Below are 25,268 nucleotides of genomic sequence, written 5' to 3'. Positions count from 1 at the left end.
AGTCTGCGAAAGTGAGAAATGAGCCAACAGCAGGAAGAGCCTGGCTCGCTTCAGTGCTCATCCACAGTGGAGCAGAGCAATGTGCCACTCATGACAGCTAACACTGTTCTCCAAAAAAGTGCCATTTTTAAATTCCATTTTCAGAACAGAACCATGAGTAGGCTATTAGCAAGAAACACATTATCCCTCGCTCCAGTTTATATGTCTCACCCCTTCTAAACACTAGAAAAAAAAAATAAAGTGCAAAAAGGCTTGTGGAAAAAGAAATATCACAGAGTCAAACTGCTGTCAACTTTATCCTCCCTAAAACTGTTTTTAGAAAACGAAATGCAGTGTCATCATAAAAACAGCCCTTTCTCTCCTTATGCTCTCTCTCACCATGAGTTTTCTGCCTCTTGGTAGGTTCACTAAGATCAAGTGTCAAGGCATGTAGTGACAGAACTGAACATGATGTAGGCAAAATGATACTAAAGCATGATTGACACAAAAATTGATCAGCTTGGCTCAAGTCCTCTGTAAAGGTCTGAGACTACCTGGCAGGAGTAAACAGTGGGCAAGGTACTGCTGCAGCAGAGACAGAGCCAGGACTTATCCAAAGCCCACCAAGAACAGCAGAAATATTTAATCCGGTTGCAATGGGCTTTAAAACCCAAAGGTAATCAGTGGCATTTCTCTGAGATTTTTAATGTTGTTCATTATTTTCTCTACTTCTTGTGACTATGTAAGGCACCAACTCAGCATCTTCAATAAAGCCCGTCAAATTAATTGCAATCCTCTTTAAGGTGCATAAATAGATGTCTGTACTAGTGTATGATTAGAGGATCAATATTTTGCATCATTTCAGGAGACCTAAGTGAATTCAGGTTATTGCCTAACAAAAGTTTCAAGTACCTTACAAGTTACTATGTACAATTTACAAGTTATTATATACTTGTTTCTAAATCAACAGACAAAAGTCAATCCAAAATATGAACAGCTACAACTTAAGAGATCAGAACATTCATGTTAATATCAAATAAAAGTTTCTATGCACTGTTCCAGCCAGAAACTCTTTTAATTCCTTATACAGGAAACTGGTTGCTTGGCATGGAAAATGTATCCATGACCTTAGACTATAACAGAAAAGAATATGCCAGAGTTAACGTTATTCTAAAAGAACAGTTTTCTTAATTTTTGCTTCACTTATTTTTATAAAGCTCCATATACATACAGTGCTAAAGTACATACCCTTTCTTCTTGTAGTAAAGTCACCTATGGTTTGTGAATCAGTTCGCTCTAAACCATGTGGTTTAGGTCTTAAAATTTTAGGACTTTGACCTAATTGGCAAAAAGAAGACTCTCTTAATAATATTCTATTTGTAAGTGGAAAACTGGAATTTTGTAAATAAACATCACAACCCCCTGCAGAAAGGTTAATGCCATAAGCATAAGCAAGCTGCTGAAGGAGATTTTACAGTCTAGCTGAGGCTCACACTAAGGGCTTAAGCACCAAACCAGAAACAAAGAAAACATTGCATGCAAGTAATAAGTCTCTTGGAGGCAAGCGTAAAAGGTGTACAAAAGGGCTAAAAAGTACATCAAAATATTGTAACTGATCATTACTACCTGGTTTCATTAAAAAAAATTAAAATACATATTTGAGGCATATTTGGCATGAAAGGAGAACAGTCCTGTTTCAGATACAAACTGAAATACCCACAGAGAAATTAAATCCTCTTTTGTCACAAAATGACTTTGGAAATAATGACTCTTGGGAATCTCCACTCCATTGGTGCTCTTGGGAGTTCTTCTACCCACTGTGTCTCTCCCACTCGAGATGCCTCAAGAATCTTTTTTAACAGTGTATTTGTTAAACTTGTTCTCCAGAGGTCTCCATCTGTCTGTGCCAATCCCCACCACTCTGACCCTGCAGACACAGCAGGATTTTTTTCCCAAGTTTTCAGCCTGCATACTGTCCTCCCTCCAAGGCACAACCCAACCTCCACCAGAAATGACCCTGGCATGAAAATATCAATCCTACAGACAGCAACACAAATCCCCCTCTCCCAACAAGGATTTTCTTTAGCCAACTTGACCACACTGCAAGTGTTTCAGGTCACGCCATCTATCTTAAATTAACTTGATCAATAATGTGTAATAGCCCTAAGCTTTCATTAAAGCCTACCTGACAAAGTGTTGATATTAAAAAAGGCAAGTGCCTTCAAGTGGTACACCAAGAAGCCATATGAATACACCAAATGAAAAGTTTAAGTCTGATTATGTTAGAAAGCTGCCCTACAGCACAGAATGGAAAAGGACTGGTACAGACTCAGGTGTGGGCTGCTACTCCCAGCAATGGGTGAGAATGCTTTGCAAAAAATAAACTTGGCAACAAACACCAGAAGTTTGCAAATCTCTACCCCAAGGGTTTTGCATATGAAGTGCTCTATTACTGTTATCACTGAAGTATTGGGAATAATCAAGTAACAACAAGAAAGGTAAACACAGAGGTTTTGTACCGTATCTTAACTTCTAGACAGTGCTTCTGAGACACCGTGCAGGTAAGATAAAATTTATTTATTCATTAGTAATGCTGCATAGCAATTTCCTTAAAAAGAAAAGGACATGAAGTTATTTTATACAGACAGTTCTTTTCCAATTTCAAAATCAGATGCTCCCTTAAATGGCTCTATGTGCTGATGAAATGGGTGAACAGTTGGGCAATGCTGACCAAAGACACACTGTAAAGTGGAACATGAAGTATTTCTGACTAGAGCCAAGTCAAAAACATGAGCCAACATGTTGGTGTACTGAATTCTGAGCTGATCCAATGATCTTAAGTCCTTGCCTATAACTCTCTGATAAAAGCCTGCCTATTTAAAAGATCAGGATCTTAAAATTGATTGAACAGATGCAGAAGTTCAAATCCAAACACTTATTATTAATTATTTGATGCTAAATATCATTACCTGATCATAATAATTTTGCATTTCACACTTCTATAATCTGATTTAAAAGAAATCTAGCCCAATACAACTCAGGTTAATATGTACTGATACAGAAGCACAGATCAGAAGCACAGTAAGAAAACTAGCAGAGGTAAGAGAGTTAATGAAATTATTTAAGCAAGGTGCACTTAATAACCTCTGCTCTTATAATCAAACAGACTAAAGTGCCCGAAATCCATCATAAAGAGATAAACTCAAGGAACTCCGGGCTGTGACTCATTATTTCTCCTTCTGTTAATGATGCTACATGGTCTAGCACAGCCAACCTTCCTGAACTGGGATTAGCTCCATTTGTAAAACATGGATATTGTGTAACTGCCTGCCTGCTTTACACTTAATTTAGCACTTACCAACCACTCTGAGATTTTCAGAAGAGCTATATAAATAAGTACAGGTCCCTTTAATACTTCTACATGAGACAAGAAGATACAAAACTCACTGAGCTTTCATCTCTTGCTGCTGCAAGACTGTTCAGCCTCAATAAATCTGGTGGCAAAACAGCTTGCTGCTACCAACTAGCCAGGATAATGCAATTCCTCGAGTTTAATGTGTCACAGAGAATTAAAATATTTGTGCAGAGTGTTTTCTTTTCCCTCCCTACAAAACAAAAAACCTAAAGGCCTAATCTCTGTTGAGGAGCTTATACTGTGCAACAGGAAAGACCTATCACCAGGCAAAGGAAAAGAGGAGGGGGGGATCAAAATCACAAATCTGAGGTTACATATTTGTGTAACTGCAGAATTGTTTCACCCTGTTTTTGCCCATTTAAGAAGATAAAGTGACATGAGCCAGGGCACTGAAAGCTCTTAATAATATCCCTTACTACCTTCAAAAGACAATTTTCCCCAGGAGCACATCCCTCTATCTCTGAAAAGCAAAAAACTGATTAAAATATGGAGGAGAAAGTGCTTTCCACCTGTACAGCAGGCTGGTCTCCCACATCTGTTCTATCCACAAATACTCACTGAAATGTCACAGGACTGTTCTTCAAATCAGTGTAGTGACAGTAGGGTTCTATGGAGAGCCTGGCTCCATTCAGCATTCAACACCAGCAATACTGAGGAACACATTTCCTGTGGTTCCCACAGGCTCAGATTTACCTCATCTCAGGAAAGAAAATACTTTCAACTCACATACCTACTCTGGGAAAGATAAATCTGGGCAAAGGAAAAAAAAAGTTTCATTTATGTAATTTTGCTTTTTTTTTCTAACTGAAAAGGAACTAAATGTTACAACACTACTGGATGCAAACCTACACAGGAAAAAAAAAAAACCCAAATAAATTATGTCAAGTGAAACCAACCAAACAAGAAGTGAAAATTAGATGTTTTCACTGTTCAGTCAAGTCACCACCTGTGAAATGCAAAATGCTACAGCCAGGAGACAGAAGCTCAACTTCTGCACGTTCTATCAGACTGTACAAGGGCACTCTGAGCTGAAAAATCAGTAATGAAGTCTATTTTTCTAACAAATGGCTTCTTGTAGAAGCTGCCAGGCAGAGCAGGCAATGATGGCAGTGGCACTGGAGCGCACTCAGACGCACGAATTCTGCTCCTGGCATTTGGGGCACGTCAATGCTGCCTTTGTCTGCACAGTCACCAGGAGAAGAGTCCATTTCACATGTTTGAGTGTGTTTCAAACAACGGTTTAAACTGAAAAACCTTTTTGGTTTTTGCATTGGCTCTTGTTTTCCACAGACCACTTGGAATATAATATTGGGGAGGGGAGGGGGGGGAAGTTCCACTGCAGTAAATTCCTGCATCAGTGTAGGTGGGTCCTCATGTTTTTGGTTTTGAGGACAAAATGCTGAAAAGATTAATTTGTTCTCAGACTATTGCCTTGAAACAGCAGAATTAAACATGATTTCTGTTAAGGACACTTCTTTCCTGACTGGCTGCTTGCTCCATGGCTTGCTGGCAAGGGATTTCACGTCAGGAAATTGCAAACATCCTCACAGAAGAGGCCAACTCTTCTATTTAAATACCAGCTATTTAGGGCTTAAAATTTTAAGGTAAATATACCAACGTGATGTAAAATTTGAGAAATGCATGATCTGATAATGCTGTTTCCTGGCCAACAGGAGTAATCCTCATGAGACAAGGAGATCAGATGTAGGAATGCTAGAGCCGTGCTGTGCTTGGGACAGGAGGGGGAGAGCAGAAGGAAAAACCAGCCACATAAGTGCTCTGCATCCACACAAAAGTACTTTCAGAGAGAAATAACTAACCACAGTTTCTTGTTTCCATCCACAAAATACAAATCTCGCCCCCTTTTCTTTGTAATTAGACGAAACTGAAATTTGCACTGAGGTCCAAGAATTCCCATACTCAGAATCACTGCAGATTTTTCCTTGAAAAACAAGGTTGAAACTCACTGTCTTGCTCCCACAGGGTTTATTATTTGGTTTTCAATTCTGCTGAGTAAACTCCTGCTTTTCTTCTCTTCCTTACCCAAGTGAACCCTGATTCCTGAATACATGGTCTTCAACACAGAACTCTACAAATATCCTGAATTTGCTTTTTCATCTCTGTTTTTGTAAGACTGTTCCCTGCCAAGGTACTTCTAATTAGAAACATATATTTAGTTAGACAACATTCAAATGGATTTCCATACTACTATCCACCAGCAAACAGGAATATCAATAATGTGCTTTGTGCTGGTTGGTGGTAAGATATGGGTGGTGATAACTGTGGTCTCTAGGACAATAAAAACAAATTGAAATCAGCTTGTTCTTCAATGTTATGAAATATAAAAGCAGTCCCATAGAGTCACTCTGCAGTCTTCTCAGACATCTTCACCCCCTCAAAATAACTTTTTACAGCAAACTGGTACTTTGAATGCTACAGAAATTAAGAATTATTTGGAAAAAATATCTGATTATGAAGAAGGCCAACTGGATCTGACAGCTAAGGTTCACTGGTATTTCTAAAATGTTTGGCAAATGCCATAAAACTACTCAGAGAATACCAAAGCTATTAATCACCAAAATACTATTGGACTGCTCTAATTTGTGAGTAACTCTACATGTCTGTATTTTAAAAGCCCCCAAAGCATGATGAACTAAAAGCATTCAATGACAAAGATTGTTTTAAAACCAAAGTACAGTGTTCTGGAGCATTTATTGATTAGCAGTTTAATGCTGCACTAAGATTCACAAAGTCCAACAGACTTCAAATACAGAACCCAGAAAAAATAACCAAATTTAAATTATTCACCAAGCAACTAAAGCTTAACATTGAGCCTATTAAAACTAATGGAATACCATGAAAATATGTGCATCAAAAACTATATTGTCTTGAAAAAAGTGATAAGGACACAGCAAAGAAGAGAAAAAAATTTATGAAGAGAAATAAAAATACATCATTATTTTTCTTGTTCCTGCTCTACCTCATATCTTTGGAGTTTAAAATTACCTAAAAATAAAAAAAAAAAAATCCCTAGCCCTTATCCCTAACTTAAACATCCCTAGCACTAGTATCAGAACAAGTATTGCAGGTTGTCTTTAGAAAACTGGCAGGTTTAATTTTGTTACAGCCATTGTGTCCAGCAAAGTGCAGCTTCCTCTGCAGCTGTGATGCAGCCATCCAAATGAAATCTTTATTGAAATCATTTGTTGTTTCAAAGTTTTAGAAGACAAATCACAGCTGCAAGTTAAGGACTGGTGCATCACAGCAAGGAGTTATGTAAACTTCATTTAAAGCCATTAACTAAAAAACTAGACTTGTACAAGTACTTTAGTACAGGCATGGAGGAAGTCTAATTTTCAGCTAAATGGGAGCTTGTGGAAGATCAAAGAAGAAAAAAAAAATCAATAAATTTGTACTCAACTTGTTTTACAAACTCTGAGAAAGCATCAGAACATCTCCCAAAAGCTTAATGTTTTAAAATTCCTAAATGGAATGAACAAAGGGTGTAGCTTCCAAGGGAGAATAGAAGATAAAATGTGTGGATTTCTCAAAAGCAAAATGAACAATGCTTCTGTTTAGAAAAGTCATCACAAAAATTAGTTTCTTTTTCAGCAGATCTTGAGTTCAGTTCTTGCTACAGATTGAAATCACCATTGTCATATTTTGAATGCCTACTTGTCCTAAAGCCTCAGAACATAACTGAAACTTTATTAAAGAATATGCAAGACAATGGTGATAATGTGGAATACTGAAGTGCTGCCAGCTCCCAATTATTATTATTTTAAAAGAATTGTCAGTTCCCACTGTCACAAATGCTGCCAGTGTTTCTCTGAAGTTTTATTTAAGGATGGTGTGGTGCTCTTGCTATATCAGGACCTGCAATATGCTCACAGTGTCCAACTTAAATATTTACATGTTTGAGTGTCTAACAAGGAAACTGTTCATCAAGCTATTTATAGCTACCTGCATGATTAACGAGGGTTCTTAATTTCCCTTAACAACTACCTGCCTTGCCTGGGATTTGTAGAGCACCACGCTGCACTGCAACAATGGGAGATGATTCCAGTCATCCAGAAGCATCACAACGGGTCCTTTGGGGACCAGAATGTGGCAGGTGCTTCCTGCCACGGGAAAGCTCTGGACACAATTACCTTTTCAAAGTGGGCCTGGGCTCTTTTATAAAGAAAACTGCGATTCTCTGTGAAGTTAATCCATCTGGAACACGCTCATGAAGGGTGGTGCCAAAGATACAGCCACATTTTTAAGAAGCGAGCCACATATTTGTGGTTTAACCGCACAGATTATGTCTTTTAACATCTTAAATGAGGAAAAAAGAAAAAACCTATGGGAAAAGCAACAAGATAAAATTTTTAACGTTTTTAAAAACAATCACAATTTCCAGCTCCGTGAGAATTTTCTTCCTCTCCCTTGGTTTCTTTTGTTTGTTTGGTTTTTTTTGTTTTCAAGCTTTTTCTTGGCATGAAAAGAAATGTGTGCATCACTCACTGTCTCTAAATCCAAGTTTACCACATACTGGGCTGAAAATTATCAGGGCCAAGCAGCAGTCTCTTTTAAAGGCAATCATGTGGACTTAAGTTTTAGGAAGCCTCTCAGATTAAATGCTGATATATTTTTGTTGGAACATAAACCATTAAAAAAAAAAAGAAAAAAAAAGCTAAAATGCACCACACGAACGATTGGTTATTTTTGCTATCAGCAAAATAATCTGTGCCACCCAATCTAAAAATAGGACTAGAAATATTGTTCAAAATAATCTTGAATGCAATTAAACCCTAACAATATTTGAACAAACAGACAAATTGCTATTCAAGACAAATGAGGCAAAGTCCAATACCATGTTGTAAGCTGGGAATCCTAAATTCTGTATTGCTTCTGTCAGCAATCTGCTGAATGATCCTGAGGGCATTGTTCTATCTCAGCTCACCATGACCCTGAACTGGGACCTGGGCTAAATGGAACTCTTTCAGAAAGTGCTTTTAAGTATTGTTGATCAAAAACTTTAAAAAAATGACATTTATAGTCATTCATTCATACACTGCATTCATATACTATATTCAAATGAATGAGATTTAACTTTTGATTTTCATTTTATCATGGCCACGAATTTTTAGTTCAGCCATATGCCCACTGTTCATATATTTCTTTTCATATATTTCTTAAAAAGCCCACTCTGGTAGAAATGTGCTATAACACAGAAAAAATAAGTTCCCAGTTGAATGAAAGTTGGGCATCAAGCTGAGATTTTGAGGAACTCAATTCCACCATCACCAATTCCATTACTGACTTAACACTTTGATTCAGATACTGAAAAACTGTATTTCATCAGTCAAGATGACAGGCACATATTTCTTAAGATATTTCAGCCTTACAGATGGCATGATGTTACACACCTTGTTCTGGACAGCTTCTAAACAGTTAAAAAAAAAAAAAAAAAAAAAAAAAAAAAAAAGGTCTGTTTTTGTAGTTGTTTGGTCCTAAAGTTTTATGATGAGATACCCCTCTGCCCTAGCCATGGAAACAAGTCCTGGGGCAGGAGGTGTTCACTGTCATGCCCAGAGATTCACAGAGATCCCCATCTCTCAAATGCTGTACCACTCAGCTTCCTCCTGACCGATAAAAAACAATTCACACCTTTTAAATTCTCTTTTTGACAACGAACTTTTCCCTTGAAAAAGAGAACCTGGTTGTTCTTTGCTGCCTAGTCTGTCTAGGGAGTCCTTCACCTCACAGCACTTGGGCACCTTCAATCCTACTGCTCCTTCTTGGACAAACAGTATTTTGAAGAAGGCATGTCACCGTCACAACAAATGTCATATTTGCTCTGTTGGCAGAACCTGTCACTGTCTTTGAACAACTCAGAGAGTAAGACCCATCTGCATGGGTGGATGCAATATTGTTCTGCTTGATGCCTTCTACCAGCAAACACACTTCCAGTTTAGCATCAGGACTACATGCAATTGTGGCAAGCTAAAGCAGCCAAAAAGCAGAAATACAAAAAAAAAATATATAGCCATTGGTCCTATGTAACTAAAGAAACAGCACCCTGAAAAAAACCAAATGAAAAAAGAGATTATTTTTGTCATTAAAATACAGGTGAATGCAGAAAAGCGCCTGCCATACACTTTCCATTTTGTCCCAAGCAATGTATCACTTACCTTTTGGTATGCTTCTCTAAAGAAAAAGTTAAGTGTTTTGATTCAAGTTATTGGGGTAGAGAGTCAACACCATGATTTGAAATTACTTTCAAGACTTCCAGAAAGTACTGGAAGCTCCCCATATTTACAGAAACAGCTGTGAGGTAGAAAAATGAAACTACACGAATCTGTATTGTAATCTCAAAGCTGTAGATGCTTTTATTCATTATTATCTCTTAACCCACTTTCTAAAACAAAGCTCTCCTAGAGACCAGTGGAAAAAGAAAGAGGCTAGGGAGATCAAAGAGCCTAAGGCTGTAAGCAGCAAGCCATTAAACCAAAGGAAAAGAGAAGAGATGCTAAATGCATACATTTGACAACAAAGTGTGTCCCTTATGTGCTGGTTTCACTGCATTATCTCTTTGTCAAATGCATTTTTAGCACTGGACATAACAAACCTCCCTGGCCCACAGAAACATGGCTGAGCTACAGCTAATGCTCTTGTGAAAGGTGCTGGTGTATTCTAATATTGTAAGTATTTTTAATAGCTTCCAAAAAGCATAGGGGCAGTGCAAACACTGTTTTTGCAGCAATCTGTAACAAAAACAAAAACCCAAAAAAGACAGAGCAGCTTCCTCTCCGCAACACATCTGATCCCTGCAGTGTTTTAGAGACCATCTCTTGGAGAAGCACCAGTGGTGTTCAACAGGAGTTCTTGAACCAATGGCATATTAAATCCCCTCAACATTCAAAGGAGAAATAGCCTGAAGGTAAATATTATATGTTCCATTTCTTTCCTTTCTGTGTCTGCCAAAGATTTACTGAACACATAGGCCTATTTGACACCTCCTTTGCACTAATTTGTAGCAGAAGAGCATTGCAGTACATTTACATAAACAGAAACAACCTGATAATAGAAGCTGCTGCAAGAACTTGAAAGCTCAAAAAGCAACACAGAGGAATATAAAGCACACCATTGTTTTAGTCTAGGTAAAGGTCCACTTAAACAAGGGCTTAACCTAATTTTATTCAAAGGAACCTGCAGTTTTATTTTTCCAAAGGTGTATCTGGAAGGAGTTATTTGAGTAGAGATCCCAACTACTGAAATGGGACTATTTCACCATTCTTATTGTCACCAGATCTGTTCTTCACAACAATGGAAAACTTGCAGTGGTGTATTTGATAAAATGAGAGTGAAGCAGTCTGTGTGTGTGTGCTACTAGGATAAAACCCTTGGTGCTAAATCAGAATCATTACCACGTTTGGCAGCTCAAGATATTCACCAAACTTTTTTTTTTTTTTTTTTGGCCCCTAAGCACTATACCATATTTACTTCTAGGGACAGTTTTACTTTAAAATCACTTCAGTTTGTAAATTACACTGAAGGATCTTATTATTTCACAGTGATAACACCTTCCAAAAGTCTACAGGCAAAAATTTCATCCAGTAACTCTACATTCAGTAAAAGGTATGTTAACATATCTTAAAGTCCTTCCCCTGGTGTTAGGTACATCTTCCTAGCTGTAAAGCATTTGAGGATGGAAGCAAAGCAGGAGCCTTACATGCCACTTTCTGAATATGAAACACTACTTCAGACCAAAAAGAGAGATGCAAGAGCAACGATGCTGCCCCAGCAAACATCTGTGTGGCAGCTTTGCACTGCCAACAGCAAAAGTGAGATGCTTTCAATACATACATTTATCACTTCTGAAGCTCAAACATTTTATGCGTAAAATATACAAACTGGCCAATCTGGGAAAATATTTTATATTAGCTCAGTTCAGTTCAGTTTATTCTGAGAATGTTTTCCAGTACCAACTTTCATCAAACTCTTCCTGTCCAGTATTTCTTAAGAACTAAGCAAAACTGCTGTGTGGTAACATAGAAACAATTAGACACAAACAGAGGGCGAAAAGTCTAAAAAAAGGTCATGCCTCGAGTTTTGAAGATGGGCAGGCAGAATGGGATGTGGTACTTTCCATTTCACACAGCTCATCTATCACAGCAGTGGTCTCTACTTCCCCTAATTACAGCCTGTTTTCACTTTGTGGTAAAAATACTAATTTAAAGGTTTAGTTAGTGAATATTTTAGATCATCTGAATATTTGCCATCATGCTTTCCCACAATGGAGTCAGCCATTCTCAATGTAAATACTAATTTTTTCAAGAACATAAAACTGAAAATAGGACTTACTCAAATGCAAAATAGGGCAGATATTTGACCTAATGTTCTTTAGTTCCCTCTTCTACAAGAAAGTTAGTTATCTTGTCTCAAAAACTTAGTAGGGAAACAAGTTCTTTAAGCCATTTGCTTGTATTTCTAGTAAGATGTCTGATAAAACATTTTAGATAAACTGGAAAATGCAAGCTATTTATTAGGGATTCTCTATACAAGTATCTTTTATAGACACATTGCAACTCGATCATCTTTGCTCCTCAGGAACTCTGGTCACCAAAATGATCCTTATTTTAAGGAAAAATAAACACATTATGTGCCAGGTTTAAGAGATTAATTTTTTAGGATAGATTCAAACAGGCCCTCTACAATGATTATGTGTGCTGATCCCATTACAAGCATTGTTATAAATGCTACAACAACGCTATAAGTTTCTGTTCTACCCAATGCCTTGTGTTCTCTCTCTGCATCACAAGTGTCTTCTATATACAAGGACACACTTCTGAATCTTAAGAATTCAGTGACATTTTTTCATTATTAACTAGGGCAATAAAATCTAAACCCGTGCTTTTATTTGGTATTGTTAATGTGATGTTTTAATAATGCTAAAAATAATCCTAGAGCTCCTCTGTGATTTGGTTATCTGGTAAGACAAAAATTATTTTAAAAATAATTGCTAAAAACATGATAATTTTCCACTAAGCAGAAGTTGAGAGATCTATGTTACTTTTTAGCTGATAAAGATTAGGTTTTCATGGAGGTTTTCCTCACCTTTTCTGTCTGGTTTGAGGTTCCGATCCACTGGCGGTGGCTCACATTCTGCTGCAGGTACCGACCGTCTGGGAGGGGTCTTTGGGCTGGACCTGAAACCCATGTGAGCAGGAGGAGGGACTTGCTTTCCAAATAATGAAAAATCAAACGTGCCTGGTATCATTGGTACATAGTTTGTTTCCTGGATGGGTTCAGTGAAGCTGCTGGAATGCTGTCGTGGAGGAGAGTTGGGATTCATTGGGACATAATTTTCATCTAGTTCTTCACTTGAAACACTTCCCACTGTCAACATGCTTCTGTTTTTCTAGAATTAACATATATTTCCTTTAACAAAATAAGTTATGCAATCAGCTGCGAATCATATGAGTCTTTTAACCTAATCTACTCAGATTAATGTATTCTACTGAAGCTGAAAAATCACAAACACTGCACAGCTTGCTTTCTAACACAGGAACAAAGAGCATTCAAGCACTGTCACTGTTGCCTCTCATCAGATCAAGTCATACTTACAAAGTGGTTATGGAAGCCCTCCAATGAATTAGATCTGTCATTCGGAAACGTTCGTGGAATATCATAACAGTCTTGAGAACTAATTTCTGAAGAAACAAGAAGAGAAATTGGTCATTTATCACCCCTGTTCTTGTCACTTGGCATCTAGAGTCTGCTGTTATTTACTGTCTGCTTCTGAGAGTACAGAAACATGCCTCCTGAAGCTGTGGCCCCTAGATTTATCTATATTTGAGAGGACTGTGCTCAAAACAACCTTAGCACTCATCAGTCACAACTTGAAGCTCTCACAGTGGCATTTTTCCATGGCAAGAAAAGAGAAATGAATTTTTGCTTTTAAAGAAGCAGCAGGGTCTGCCTTTCAATTGAGCAGGTGTAATAATTCAATGTAAGAGTGAGAATCTGGGCCCTCATGAAAAACCTATTCTAAAATAAACAAAAAGCAGATGTAGTTTAACATCTGGAGAAAGGTTTTCTGAGTGATGTCCTTTGCTTAGAGAGTGCTGATTCAACAGGATCCCATCTGCTGCAGGAACAGGTGAATCCCTTCTCTCAGCTCCCCAGTGTGGTCTCTGGGGGCTTTCAGCTGGAGTGGACTGCTCCAGGACCAAAGATCTCTCCCTTTTGGGAGTCCTGGCTCTTGGCACTCCCCATTAAGCATGTCCTCAGCTCCATGGCCGGTTCTTTGTTGGACAGGGGTCTTTGTGAGGCTCCTGGCTCCCTCGTGCTGCTCATCTATGTGGGCAGCAGGCTGCCTTACCCTGTGGTGGCAGGGATGCCCCTCCTCACAATGCCAGCACAGAAGCTGGGCAAAATCTGGGGTTTATCCCCACCTCGCCCTGAAAAAAACCTCTGAAGTTTTTTTTTAAGATTTTTGCCACAGAGGAAAGACAAACAACTCTGCTCTTAAATTTAAATTTAAAATTCTGCTCTACCAAATTTAAACAGTGTTTTCAGAAAGACTACTTTTCCTGAGGCAGACAATCTCAGATTCAGTGTAGGAATACTCACTTATAAACTTAGCAAAATGAGAGAAAATAAGCAAAGCAAGCAAGGATCTTTGACAATGTTACTTTGTAATTTTAACACACTATCAAACCACCAATATTTTATGCTTGGTCTACAAAATTAATGATAAATAGAACAACAGTATCTGAGCATCTGTATGATCCCATACATTCTGTATACTGCCTCCTCTAAAAGCCCTGTATTCATCCCACATTTCAAACAATTCTCCTTCCAAGTCACCTCTAGCATTAGTATTGACTTAAACCAATACAGAATTTTGGTTTAAAAACAACACTCTAATACCCACCTGCTTCAGAGATCTGAAAGAAAATGGAACCCTTAGCCCAAGAGTGGTCAACAAGACAATACACGTTACAGCACATCTGGAGCACCAACATTTAGGTGGCCACAAGAAACAACTTTGATTCTACTAAAAGACTGCAGTAAGCATGTCTATCACATGGGCAGATAGAAAAGTTGGTGGCAATGATCATCAAATCAGGGTTGATCTCAAAGCTCTGGGTATACACCATATCCCACTGATCTTCATGAAACAACTTCAGCTTCTGCTGATTGGGCCACACTTCACTGAGCTCGCTTCGGTCATTCTGAAAGACTGACAATGGTAGTATTGAATTCAAATTATTGAATTCCTACCAAATGAGCATATCTAGACCTTCACATATTTTTAGCCAAGGTTGAATGCCACAATGCAATATCCATCCCTTATGGATGTTCTGTGTTTTGCTGTTTCAATGGCTTAGTTTAAAAATCTCCTTTCCTCTTTCTTACGTATTCTAAACACAGTGAACACAGGCCACTGCGTGAGGGGCTAAACACTTTTTCCTACAGCCTAGAGACGCCCCTCGCATCATTCACCCCGTCTGTATCACTGGGATCACCGAGCTGGAGGCAAAAACTCTTCGGGACAGCTCAGGGAGCACCGACCTTTGCGGAAGACGTTCAGGTCTCCCGTGGAGATGGTGTTGCTGCGGGCGGGCGGCGCTCCCGCGGCGGGCACACAGTAGCTGCTGTCGGTGTCCGAGGCGGTGCGGCTGATGCCGCAGCTTTCCACGGGAGATCGATCCGCCGCCTGGTGAGGTTTGGGTGGCCGAGGTGGAGGGATGTCTGGAATAGTCTCCAGTTTGGAAGTCTGAGACAACGTTCCTTCTGGGAAAGTTCGTGGGATCTGATAAGTACCTCCTGGCGTGGGGGGAATGTCGTAGCTAATGGAGATGTGCCTCATCTGTGCGTCTAAGGACGTTGCCGACGGGGCGTTGAAAACGTGTTGCTCTCCTTCGGCGTCGGTCCCAGATGGAGACGCCGCCTTGGGCAAAACATCCTGGGAGTAACTCCTGGGCAGGTTGTAGAGGCTGGAGTCTGCCAGCGTCAGCGCGGAGCGGGAAGGCGGGGAGTCGTAGACGCCCTGCTGCGGGAAGAAGCCGTTCACAGCGTGCTTGCTCCCTGACGGAGCAGGGTTTTTGTGGGAGGGCAGGTTATCGTTGCAGTCTGTTTCTGAAGAGCTGGATTTTGCAGAGTCAGCGTGAGATCTACATGTGAGATGGCGAGATTAGAACGTTGGTGAGCACGCAGAGGAAAACAAACATTGCAAACCATAAACACAAAGTTTATCATGTAACCAACTGAAAAGTCTGCCAGTGTCTTCCAATTTTTTAATTTGTTTTTAAATGAGATGCAGGAACTCAATTATTAAACAAACATGAGTACCTAGGGATCCTAAGTAACTACATTCATACAAATCCATGCATGTGAAATACATTCCACAACTGTGAAGCGTTATCCACAAAAAGTTGATGTTTCATAAAGCAAGTGATTTTCAGGATGCCACTTTGAAGCCAACTGTGTTTAGGGGCTGGGGTTTTTTTAATTATTATTTTTCTAACCCATGCTGCAAACCAGCAGCACTTTATTGGCACTGTTAAAGGTAAAAATAAGATGCTCAATTCTTGGATGTACAATATTTGCTAATTGAAATCATTATGAAAAAAATGTTAAGAGAAAAAATATAACTGCTTGCAACCTCCCTAAATGAGTGCCTGAAGTTATAGACCATATAAAACTCATTTGAAATATGTAAGGAAAAGATAATAAGAGATAAGATCATAAATAGGAGGAAAATAGTATGTTCTTTGAGGGAAAAAAATTCATAGGTTGCATGTGCAACAGAGAGCTTTTGTCTTGAATGCAAATGAAGGAGGTCTTGTTAGATAAAGCTGCAGAGCAGTTTACTTTTGATTTCTTAGGAAATTCTTTTATGACAACAGCACTCGTTAGTACTGGTGCTAACCACTACCAGTAAACTTACATGGAAAGTAACCACATTACAATCATTTGATTTCCTTTCTAAACCTCCCCATTTACTGTGCTCCAGGCAGAGAAATTCTCTTATCAGTCTGGCTCCTTGCTTAAATGAAAGTCAAAACGGTGGCACAATACTAACACTGGAGATGTTAGTGGTGTAGTTAAGGAAATCCATACACTTTTTGATCAAACATACTGTGATATTTTCTATTTTCATTACCTCAATGCCCTACCATTGTGTTAATTTATACATGCATATGTAAATATTTCAGCATGCGTGTGTATCAATGAATACCTGCAATACGACTCTTAGTAAGATCTATTAAGCAACTGGACCACAGAGGAATAAAATACATAAAGTACACTCACTACCTCAAGAAGGATTTTCCCCCTTACTTTTAACAGGTTCTGCACCTCAAAGTGATCACAACCATTATTTATTATTCACATTTAATTTGCCAATAAGTTTATACAAAACTTTCGTTAGGGACAGCTGGATTTATCTCCCAGGATTCTGGCAATCTGAGGAAAAAGGAATACAGAAAAGCTAATCATTTAGGTGCCCTCTCCAGTCTTCAGAGGAATGGAGACTGTATGAAACACAATCTGTCCTTAGATATCCATCTAAACCCAGTGAATCACTCTCGAAGTGCATCTCTGCCAGCTGTCAGGGGAACCAACACGATCAGCTTGGAATGGACATCTGCACTCAAGAGAAATGTCATTCACGTCACCAACTGGTTTTTGTTCTGTTTAACAGCAAAGATACAATCTGCCATCAGGACAAGAGGCTTATGACAGTCCTCACTTCAATTTTATCACCTTTTCCTATCAGCTTATTATTACTGTTTTAGCATTTTTTCCACCAGAAAAAGTATAGTAATTTTGCTGTGGTTACTATCTTAAACATAGATTTCAGTTCTGTCACTGGTCAGAACTGGTTTCTAGGTAACTCTCAACTCCAATCTGCATTTCCTTTAATCAACTCCCCCAAAAAGAAGATAATTTTCTCATTATTTGTTCTTAGCACAACCAAGGAAGTAAAACTTCCTACATCCCTCATGATGCTCATCATGAATATATATTTCTCTTGTTTGTTAACAGCTGCCTCAGAGCTCTTTGCCTCAAGAGCTTCAAAAATTCATGTATGAACCCTTCGAAGTTTAAAACACTTGCAAAATATAGAACACATAGGACTGAAGGAAGCACATGAGGTTACACAGTGCATAATGGATTGTGAACACTCTGAGCTCAGCCCCTGCTGCAGCCCTTCCTCCTTATTCAAAGGACTGATTCAGGAGTCCCTCACTTTCTAGATATACTCTCCTAGTTCTATGATACCCATTTAAACCAAAATCCCAGAAAAAGTCAAGCATTTTTCACATCAGCAAATATGGCAGAGATTGGGATCTCTAATTTTTATATATTAAAAATAAAGTTGGCACTGACAATCAATTGCAGAACCAAAATTATTAGTTCCAGATCACTAGGATATACTTTAAAAGGAAGAAAAAAAACCCTCTAAAACTAGAGGAATAATACATAAACACTACATTTATCTTACAGGAACATGCAGGAACATATAACCAAAGCTCAAAATGAAACAACAGCATATTTACAATGCCAGAGCCTAAGGGTTACCCATTAAATTCAAGCAACAAATGCTATCCTTTTAAAATATAAGAGATTTTATGGGTCTAAGTGAATGATTCTTCTTCTTTCTTGACCACAAGCACTTGTGCAAACAGAAGGCTTTCAAAAACCATTACACATGAGGCAGCCAGGTCTGTCAATTGCTTGGCTGATGGCAACAGCTTACATTTCTTATTACAAGAGGCCATTTCTGATTTAATTCATGACTTTGAAAGTAATCTTTTGGAATCAACATCTCAGTCTACTGAAATGGTTTTCAAAATATGAATGGGTTGTAAGCAATCTGACTTTGCATGACTGAAAGTTTGGAGACACTCTGAAATAAAGAAAGAGTTTATGCCAAAGTGAAGCTAGGGAATTCAGCCTCAGAATTTTAACTATTTTTAAAAGTCATCATTAACCAGTGATCATGATAAGAACACCATATACAATTCTGAAAATGTACAGTTGGCAGGAACAGACTGTACTCCTGGTTTGGGATTCTTTTCTAATAACTTCTGTACTTCAAGAATTTTTATTTTTCCCTTTAGTACAGCTCAATTAAAAAAATCAATTGGCTTAAATATTCCATTAACAATTGGTTATTACGATAAGCATTAAAGGATTTTTGCACCTCAGTTTAAAATAATAGCAAATTTGGATCTAACACAATGATAATTCCTCACTTAATAAGCAGAGGATGACTATGACATGAATTCAGTGTTATCACATGTATGCATCAGATATGTGCATATTATGGTAAGTGGCCAAACCAGCCCTTACTCAGTGCTAGGACTGGCCATCTCTTTCCACATACCAATAAAAGAAAACTGTCCAGCCTGTTGATCTACAAGGACTGGGCATTAAGGTGCATGGAGATGAGATGGGGCACTGAGGCAAGGGGAGCCCAGTAAAAAGCCAGCCTCCACCTACTAAAAACCACTTGTTGACAGAGATCCAGGAAAAAGGGTTATCAAGTGTTTCAGTCTGCGGGGTAATCATCTTATTTTTGCAAATAAAGTATTCGGGCTGGCTTGATCACTCATCTTTTTCAGCTGATTCTTTTCCCATCTGCAGGAATCAATATGATTAAACAGAATATTATGAACAAAATGGCAGCAAAACTGCTCTTGTGTGCCAGCAATCTGGGACAGCAACAGCAAGCATAGAAAAAACAGGATAGACATAAAAATCAATAACAACCAGACCTCTTTACAGAAAATGGAAGCCAAAGTTACATAGTTTTTCTGTTAAAACTCACAGAACACCATGCAAGATGAGTCTCAAACAAACAATATTTTCAGGCAAGTTAATGGCTCTGTGATTAATTTCTCACACGTGTTCCAAGAATGGCTACTGTTCACTCACTGCAGTGGAATCTTTTTACTTTCAAAGTCTTCTAATAGCAGATATTCCTGCCCTTCTTCCGAGAGAAAAGGTGACCCTTGGCTGTTTCATACATATAGGAAAGATGAGGAAGACAGCATTTAATTTTTCAATACACCTCTTGAACGAGCCAGAACAACAAGGGATTTGGAAGCAATGTTTGGCTGCATTTTCTTATCTGGGATCCAAATACAAACCTTAAAATCTCCCTAAATGCTACAGTGAAACAATGCTCTTTCTTCAGTCAACAGTGATCAGAGCATGAAACTATTTTAGACAAAATACTGCATGATAGTTACAGCTGCAATTGCTGCATGCAAGACATTCTCACAACAGTATGTGGTGCACTCTATGACACTGTAATGGAGCATTAATTATTATTTGCTAGGTCTGAAACACTACAATTCTCATAATTCCCAAAGAGACGACTCAGATACATCGATGTTTCTCAGTTACCCATCTCACCCAGAAAAGAACCTCAAAGCCTTGAAATAAAATTCAGTGGTTCCCAGAATACCTATAAAGTAACACGCAGAATCATTATAGAAAATGTTCCCTCTGCACATTGGTAATTTTTAAGTCTGAAGGGAAAACATTTAAGTAACAGTAACATTTAAGTTACAGCTATTAAGCCTTGCACTTCGCACTTCGCACTAAGTCTGTATGAAATACACAGATAAATTGTTCCAAGCCCAGAAAATAGGAAAATGATGCAGCCATTTAATTTTTTTCTTTGCCTGTAAGGAAGTGGACTGGGGTAGAGCGCACTCTTACTAATCATCTTAGTAAATTGCTGCACAGATACAAAAAGCTCTCATTCCATAGGAAAATGTCTATATGCTCTATACTCTTTCCCAAATCCAGCAGCTTACCTACTTTACCAGACATAAAACATAGGCAGTCCTTTTAGGTGGGATTGAAAGCCCAGCACAACTGTCATTCTGAATTTTCATTATCACAGCCTTTTTAATGAAAGGACACAGCTATTTAGCTACAGAAAATAAACTAAGCCCATATAATATCCAAGTGATCATAATGTCAATGTCTTCAAATGTTTCTATAAAGGAGTCATTTATTTAAACAATCTCTGCACTCCCAAAGACTTTCTTCTGTTCTTTCATTTCACTAGGCAATTTATCTCCACTGGTCCTTTTGGCTTCCCCAGTACCTTCTCCCCTGTGTCACCAGTGACTTCCTCAAGAAATTTTGCAGGCTAATCATGGACTCTAGAGTTTGCCCCATTTTGTGGCCCATTCTATGGTCTCCTCAGCCTCTCTACTTAACCCACACATCACATAACTGTGGAAGTCGGGTGAGAAGGTCAATTACACATCCCAACCTTCCTAATTCCTAAAAAACACCTTCACATTGTGGTGGTAAAATTCTGCCCTGAGCCTGTCCCTTGTACAAGCAAATGGGAACTCAGACACATTTCTGATGGGCCAGAGTGCTGAAATCCAAGTCAATTCCTCTGCCAAGCCATTCTGGAAGTGATACCAAACTTAATAGCTTTTGGCAGGAACATTGACATTCCTCTTCAGCTTCTAAACATCACTAAACACTGAAACCCTCAACACTGGGTTTCCCCTTCCCCTGCAGGAGGTTCTGTGGCATTCCATGCTGCCTGTAACCTGCACATTCCATACTCTGGGGGAACTGTAGGCTCATTCCCTTGTTTTATAAGGAAGACTGTAAAGGGTGGATACATTTCTACCACATAATCATCAGTAAATGGAGCAGGAAACTCCTCAGGCACAACAGAGTAAGATAAAAATGCCAAGAGAGTGCAGAGCACATGGCACAGGTAAAATTGGCAGACCATCAAGGTGTTGATGCAGAAGGCACTGCCACTAAAAGGTATGGCCCTAAGGAAGCATGTGAAATAGTCATGAAAACACTCTCAAAGAAGCTTTCCTCAGCCTTCCACATACTTGTCTGTAATCACGGAAAGAATAAGATGTTTTTGTTAATTTTTCTGGAAATATCCCAGCAGTTTTTATTTGAAATTACTGCAGAAAAGAAGCTTGCCAGAGGGATTTGAAAGGTTCTCCTACAGAATGCTCAAGGTCAGAAGGGACCTCTGGACATTATCTGCTCAGCTTTTCCAACACCTCTAAGCAAACTCTTCAAAAGCAGGTGAAGCTCCTCAGGAGCTTGTCCATTCAAGTTCATGTGTGGTTCTTTTAAATAGTTTTTTATTTAAACAAAAATGGGACAGTATGTCCCTGGGCAGCCTGCTCTAGGAATGGCCACCATGATCCATTCTGGCAAACCATAGTGATATTTCCCAGGTATCTACTATGAATATCATATCTGCCTATGCAGGAGGTGCAGTGCATTTATTTAAGTTAGAAGTAGCAGTTGGAAAAATAAACAGAGATTTAATTCAGTAGAAGTTCCAAATTTTCCTTCAGATTTCCTAATGCACTTCTCTAGAGAAGTGACTGTGTAGATACTCTTTATTCAATAAAAAATAAAGCTTTATTTGAGTTTCCTTTTAAATATGATTTGGAAAAAGCTGAAATTCAGGATATGGAAACTGAGTGGTTTCAGTCTCTGCACTCTTAGTTATCATAAAATAATTGGGTGTTTTTTTCTTGTTTGAGAGTCTGAACCACGCTAGAAATAGTAAACAAATGCCACTTGAAGATCACTGTACTCAGTGATGTGGTAACCCGGCAGGTGATAATAAAATCAGCACATTTTCTAAACCCCTCCCATGAAAGCTTTAACTGGCAAAACTGGGGCAACAAATGCCAGGAGGGAGAAAGGCTAAATTCCTCCAGCTTTTTTTAGTACTAAACTGGACTAAGCACAGCAGTTTGTGGCTAAAGAAAGGGTACTTTGTGCCACGCACCATTCCAAGCTCCAATGAAACGCTTGGATTGCTGCATTATTGTGATACTTCATGTTGGCATATTGCTGTCCATCCTTTTGGAGAATGCAGTATGGGTCTGGCAATGATCACACAACTTACTATTGCAGCAAAAGGTTTAATGCATGGAAAGAAAAGAAGGAAAAGTTACAGGCAGCTTCCCTGTGTAGGTACGTGCATCCAAATGCTCGGTGTCTTGGCAATAAAAAAACATGTTCAGCACGAACGTTCTTGGCCTGCAATACAAATAAATGTTATTAAGAAACAAAAGCCACTAACCTCATAGGTTCAGGTTTTTTACTTTGACAGTTTATTAGCAGTAAGTAGTCTTGAGGATCTTCTTGGCCAGAGGAAGATTCCAGAGGGGGGACGTTAATAAGCCGGTACGGAGAAGGAAGGGAAGATTCTGCTTGCATGGAAGGTGGTGAAGTGTTGATGGGCAAGGGTAACTCAGCAGATGTTTGTAAGGAAGCAACTGGTGGCTTCACAGCATCTGCAAACACAGAAGCAAGGCATTCTTTGTACAGTAAGGAAATAGCTTTTCAACAATAGGAAAAGAAAATTATCAACAGAGGATGCAAATAATCTCGGGTTTTAGTTCAGATTTGTGAAGTTGGACATGAGAACATCTGGATGTTAACATTTGTCTCAGGGTATTTACATTTGTTTATCAATTTTTATATTTTCAAACTGCAATTTCTTAAGTAAGCCTCAGAAACAAGAGATTCTGCCTTATTTAATGACTTATTTAACCTGCTTTGTGGCCACAGAAAGAACAAAGATACTGACAGCTGCGGTAATACAGCTAAAAACACAAATCTGTTGTTTTAATCAAGAGCAGACAAAAGCCCGTAAGTTATTACTTGAACATGACAACCTGAGTCAGCACTTGCAAGTATTCATTCCTTTTTGACCAAGGTCACTTCAACATTTGAGATTAGTCACCAGGCAAGGCCTGGCCACTCTCAACATCTGAAAATCAACAGGAAAACTGCTGCAATAGGAGATCCCTTACAACTACCAAAATAATGCAAAGGTACAACAGGTAACATGTTCCACTAAGCCCCCTGATGACATAGCTAATTTTTTATTGCTGTGCAATAAATGAAGCAGTTGTGGTTGGGTTTGGTTTTGGTTTCCTTTTCTTGCTTTCCTTTGGCTTAGTTTGGACTTCTTTTGGAGTGGAGGAGAGAGGAGGTGTTGCACTGTGGTTTCTTTTTTTTTAATAACCTTATCTTTATAATTCTTATCCATCTCCTACCCATAGGATATTCTAAAGCAGGTTCTTTTTTCCTTCGAAATACAAGTATCCAGACTATTAAATTATCTGGGAGACTAGAAAATATTGACACCGCCAAACATTAAACAATCGTTTGGCTTTTTCATTGCTTTAATGACACATTGACTAAGAACAACATAATTAAGCAAACTATTTCCCAATTATCAAGGCTCCCTCGCAGCTCGCTGTACATTCCAATTTGCACATCCCAAGAATGGACTCTGATTATTAGCATTGTTTAAATGAACATATTATTATCCAAAGCTCCTGCTCCTGTCAGGCTTACAGGCACTACAAAGTAGCTTCATTCAGCTACTGCTTCCCAGCACTACCCTGGGAAAAACCAGATGAGCAGCCCAGAACACAGCCCTCCTGCTTCCAGTTCTCTCTACACCAGGTACAAGGGATTTAGACATGGAAATAGAAATAGCAGCACTTGCTTTGAACTCCCATGGCACCTAAACAGGCTCAGAAATTAAATCCCACCACACCCATGTGGGTGGAAGAAGTCTAGGTGTATGAAAATTCTTCAACTCAACCTACCTGAAAAGGTAGGATAGCCTAAAAAAAGTTATTATGAAGGGTTGTGGCTGACCTATTCATCAAACTAGTTAGCAGAAGAAAGAAAAAAGCAGACTGTATCGAGGGATCACACACATAAAAAATAAATTTATGCACCCCAATTAGATAAATAATAGTAGAGAGATGTTTGGAATTCATAAAACCTTTATATATTACGTTTCTTGAAACAAGTATTCCTGAAAATTCCTGACCACTTCCTATGGTTTGAAAAATGGGGAAAAGAAGATAAAATTCATTGCATTAACTGTTCCCTGAAAACTGTTACTTAAAATAGCCGATGCTTACTTAAATGCCCTTGCCTTTATAATTCCTGCGCACTTCCTATTTATGTGTATTCTAGAGTCACTTCTTTTTCCCTTTCAAATACAGCAGTACTTGGATGCAAAAGCTACTAAAAAAGTAGTTCATTTTCTACATGCTGAAATACAAAACATGAACAATTTTCTATCATTTAGGAAATTTGAGAGCTTGAAGGAGCCTCTTTGAGGCACCTACTAATGTTTCTTGATTCTCCTAATGCAGGGGCTCAACAGCAGGAACAGAAAAGTGCCTGAATGGACCTACCAGGAATGTACTTCTTGTTCCTGGAAAAGTGGCAGTGGGAGAAAGGACAAGCCCTGTCCCCTGCAGATCTGAGACATACAAGTAAGTTTATGCACCAGCAAGAGTGGGGAAGAAAAGTTTCCTGCCAAATACATCGGTCTTTGACCACACTTAGAGATGAGATCCTCAAGAGTTTTCCTGTGCCACAGTCCCCACCCCATTCCTGGGCCCTGGCTACGCACAACCTTCATGTCATTGGGACTGCTGGGTGCCAAGTTCACACGAGGGGAAAAAAAGCAATCAAACAGGAGATCCTTGGGGCTTTCTGGGAAGCTGGGTGTGTCAGTCAGCCCTCATGCAGTCAGAAGAGCCCAACAGGTACACAGTGAGGTGCCTACGTGACCTGATGCAATTAAACAGACCATGAACTGCCATTCCCAGGAACGAGCAAGACTCGAGGGTAACTTTCCAGGGAAAAAAAAAAAAATCAAGAATTTTGAAAGAGAACCAATGTATCCACAAAGTCTGATGTACTGCTCTGGCTTCTGGGGCACCCCAAGACAGAGGCTGCGGAAGCTGCTGACCAGTTTCTGGCACACTGTTCTCTGAATTTCTCCTGTTTCTTTGAGGGCTTTTAT

At 38.9% G+C, this 25,268-nt stretch overlaps 1 protein-coding gene across 6 annotated transcripts in view; it reads right to left on the bottom strand.

Annotated features, from left to right (window-relative positions):
• The window catches only part of GAB1 (GRB2 associated binding protein 1), a 96,305-nt gene that overhangs the window by 6,277 nt on the left and 64,760 nt on the right, over positions 1-25,268 (bottom strand). For 2 of the 6 annotated variants that reach the window (XM_066318005.1, XM_066318004.1), the window contains exons 3-8: positions 22,506-22,719; positions 19,334-19,414; positions 14,960-15,561; positions 13,007-13,092; positions 12,497-12,800; positions 1,228-1,317 (exon numbers count right to left, since the gene is read on the bottom strand). In XM_066318005.1, the coding sequence (XP_066174102.1) occupies positions 1,228-1,317; positions 12,497-12,800; positions 13,007-13,092; positions 14,960-15,561; positions 19,334-19,414; positions 22,506-22,719 (1,377 nt within the window). The remainder of the gene's footprint in view (positions 1-1,227; positions 1,318-12,496; positions 12,801-13,006; positions 13,093-14,959; positions 15,562-19,333; positions 19,415-22,505; positions 22,720-25,268) is intronic. The other 4 variants (XM_066318008.1, XM_066318007.1, XM_066318006.1 and 1 more) reach the window with 4 other exon arrangements.

The sequence above is a fragment of the Sylvia atricapilla genome, chromosome 4, assembly GCF_009819655.1.
Source record: "Sylvia atricapilla isolate bSylAtr1 chromosome 4, bSylAtr1.pri, whole genome shotgun sequence".
Lineage (NCBI taxonomy): Eukaryota > Metazoa > Chordata > Aves > Passeriformes > Sylviidae > Sylvia > Sylvia atricapilla.
The sequence above is the reverse complement of the archived record's forward strand: the minus strand, read 5'-3'. Positions and strand labels throughout refer to the sequence as shown.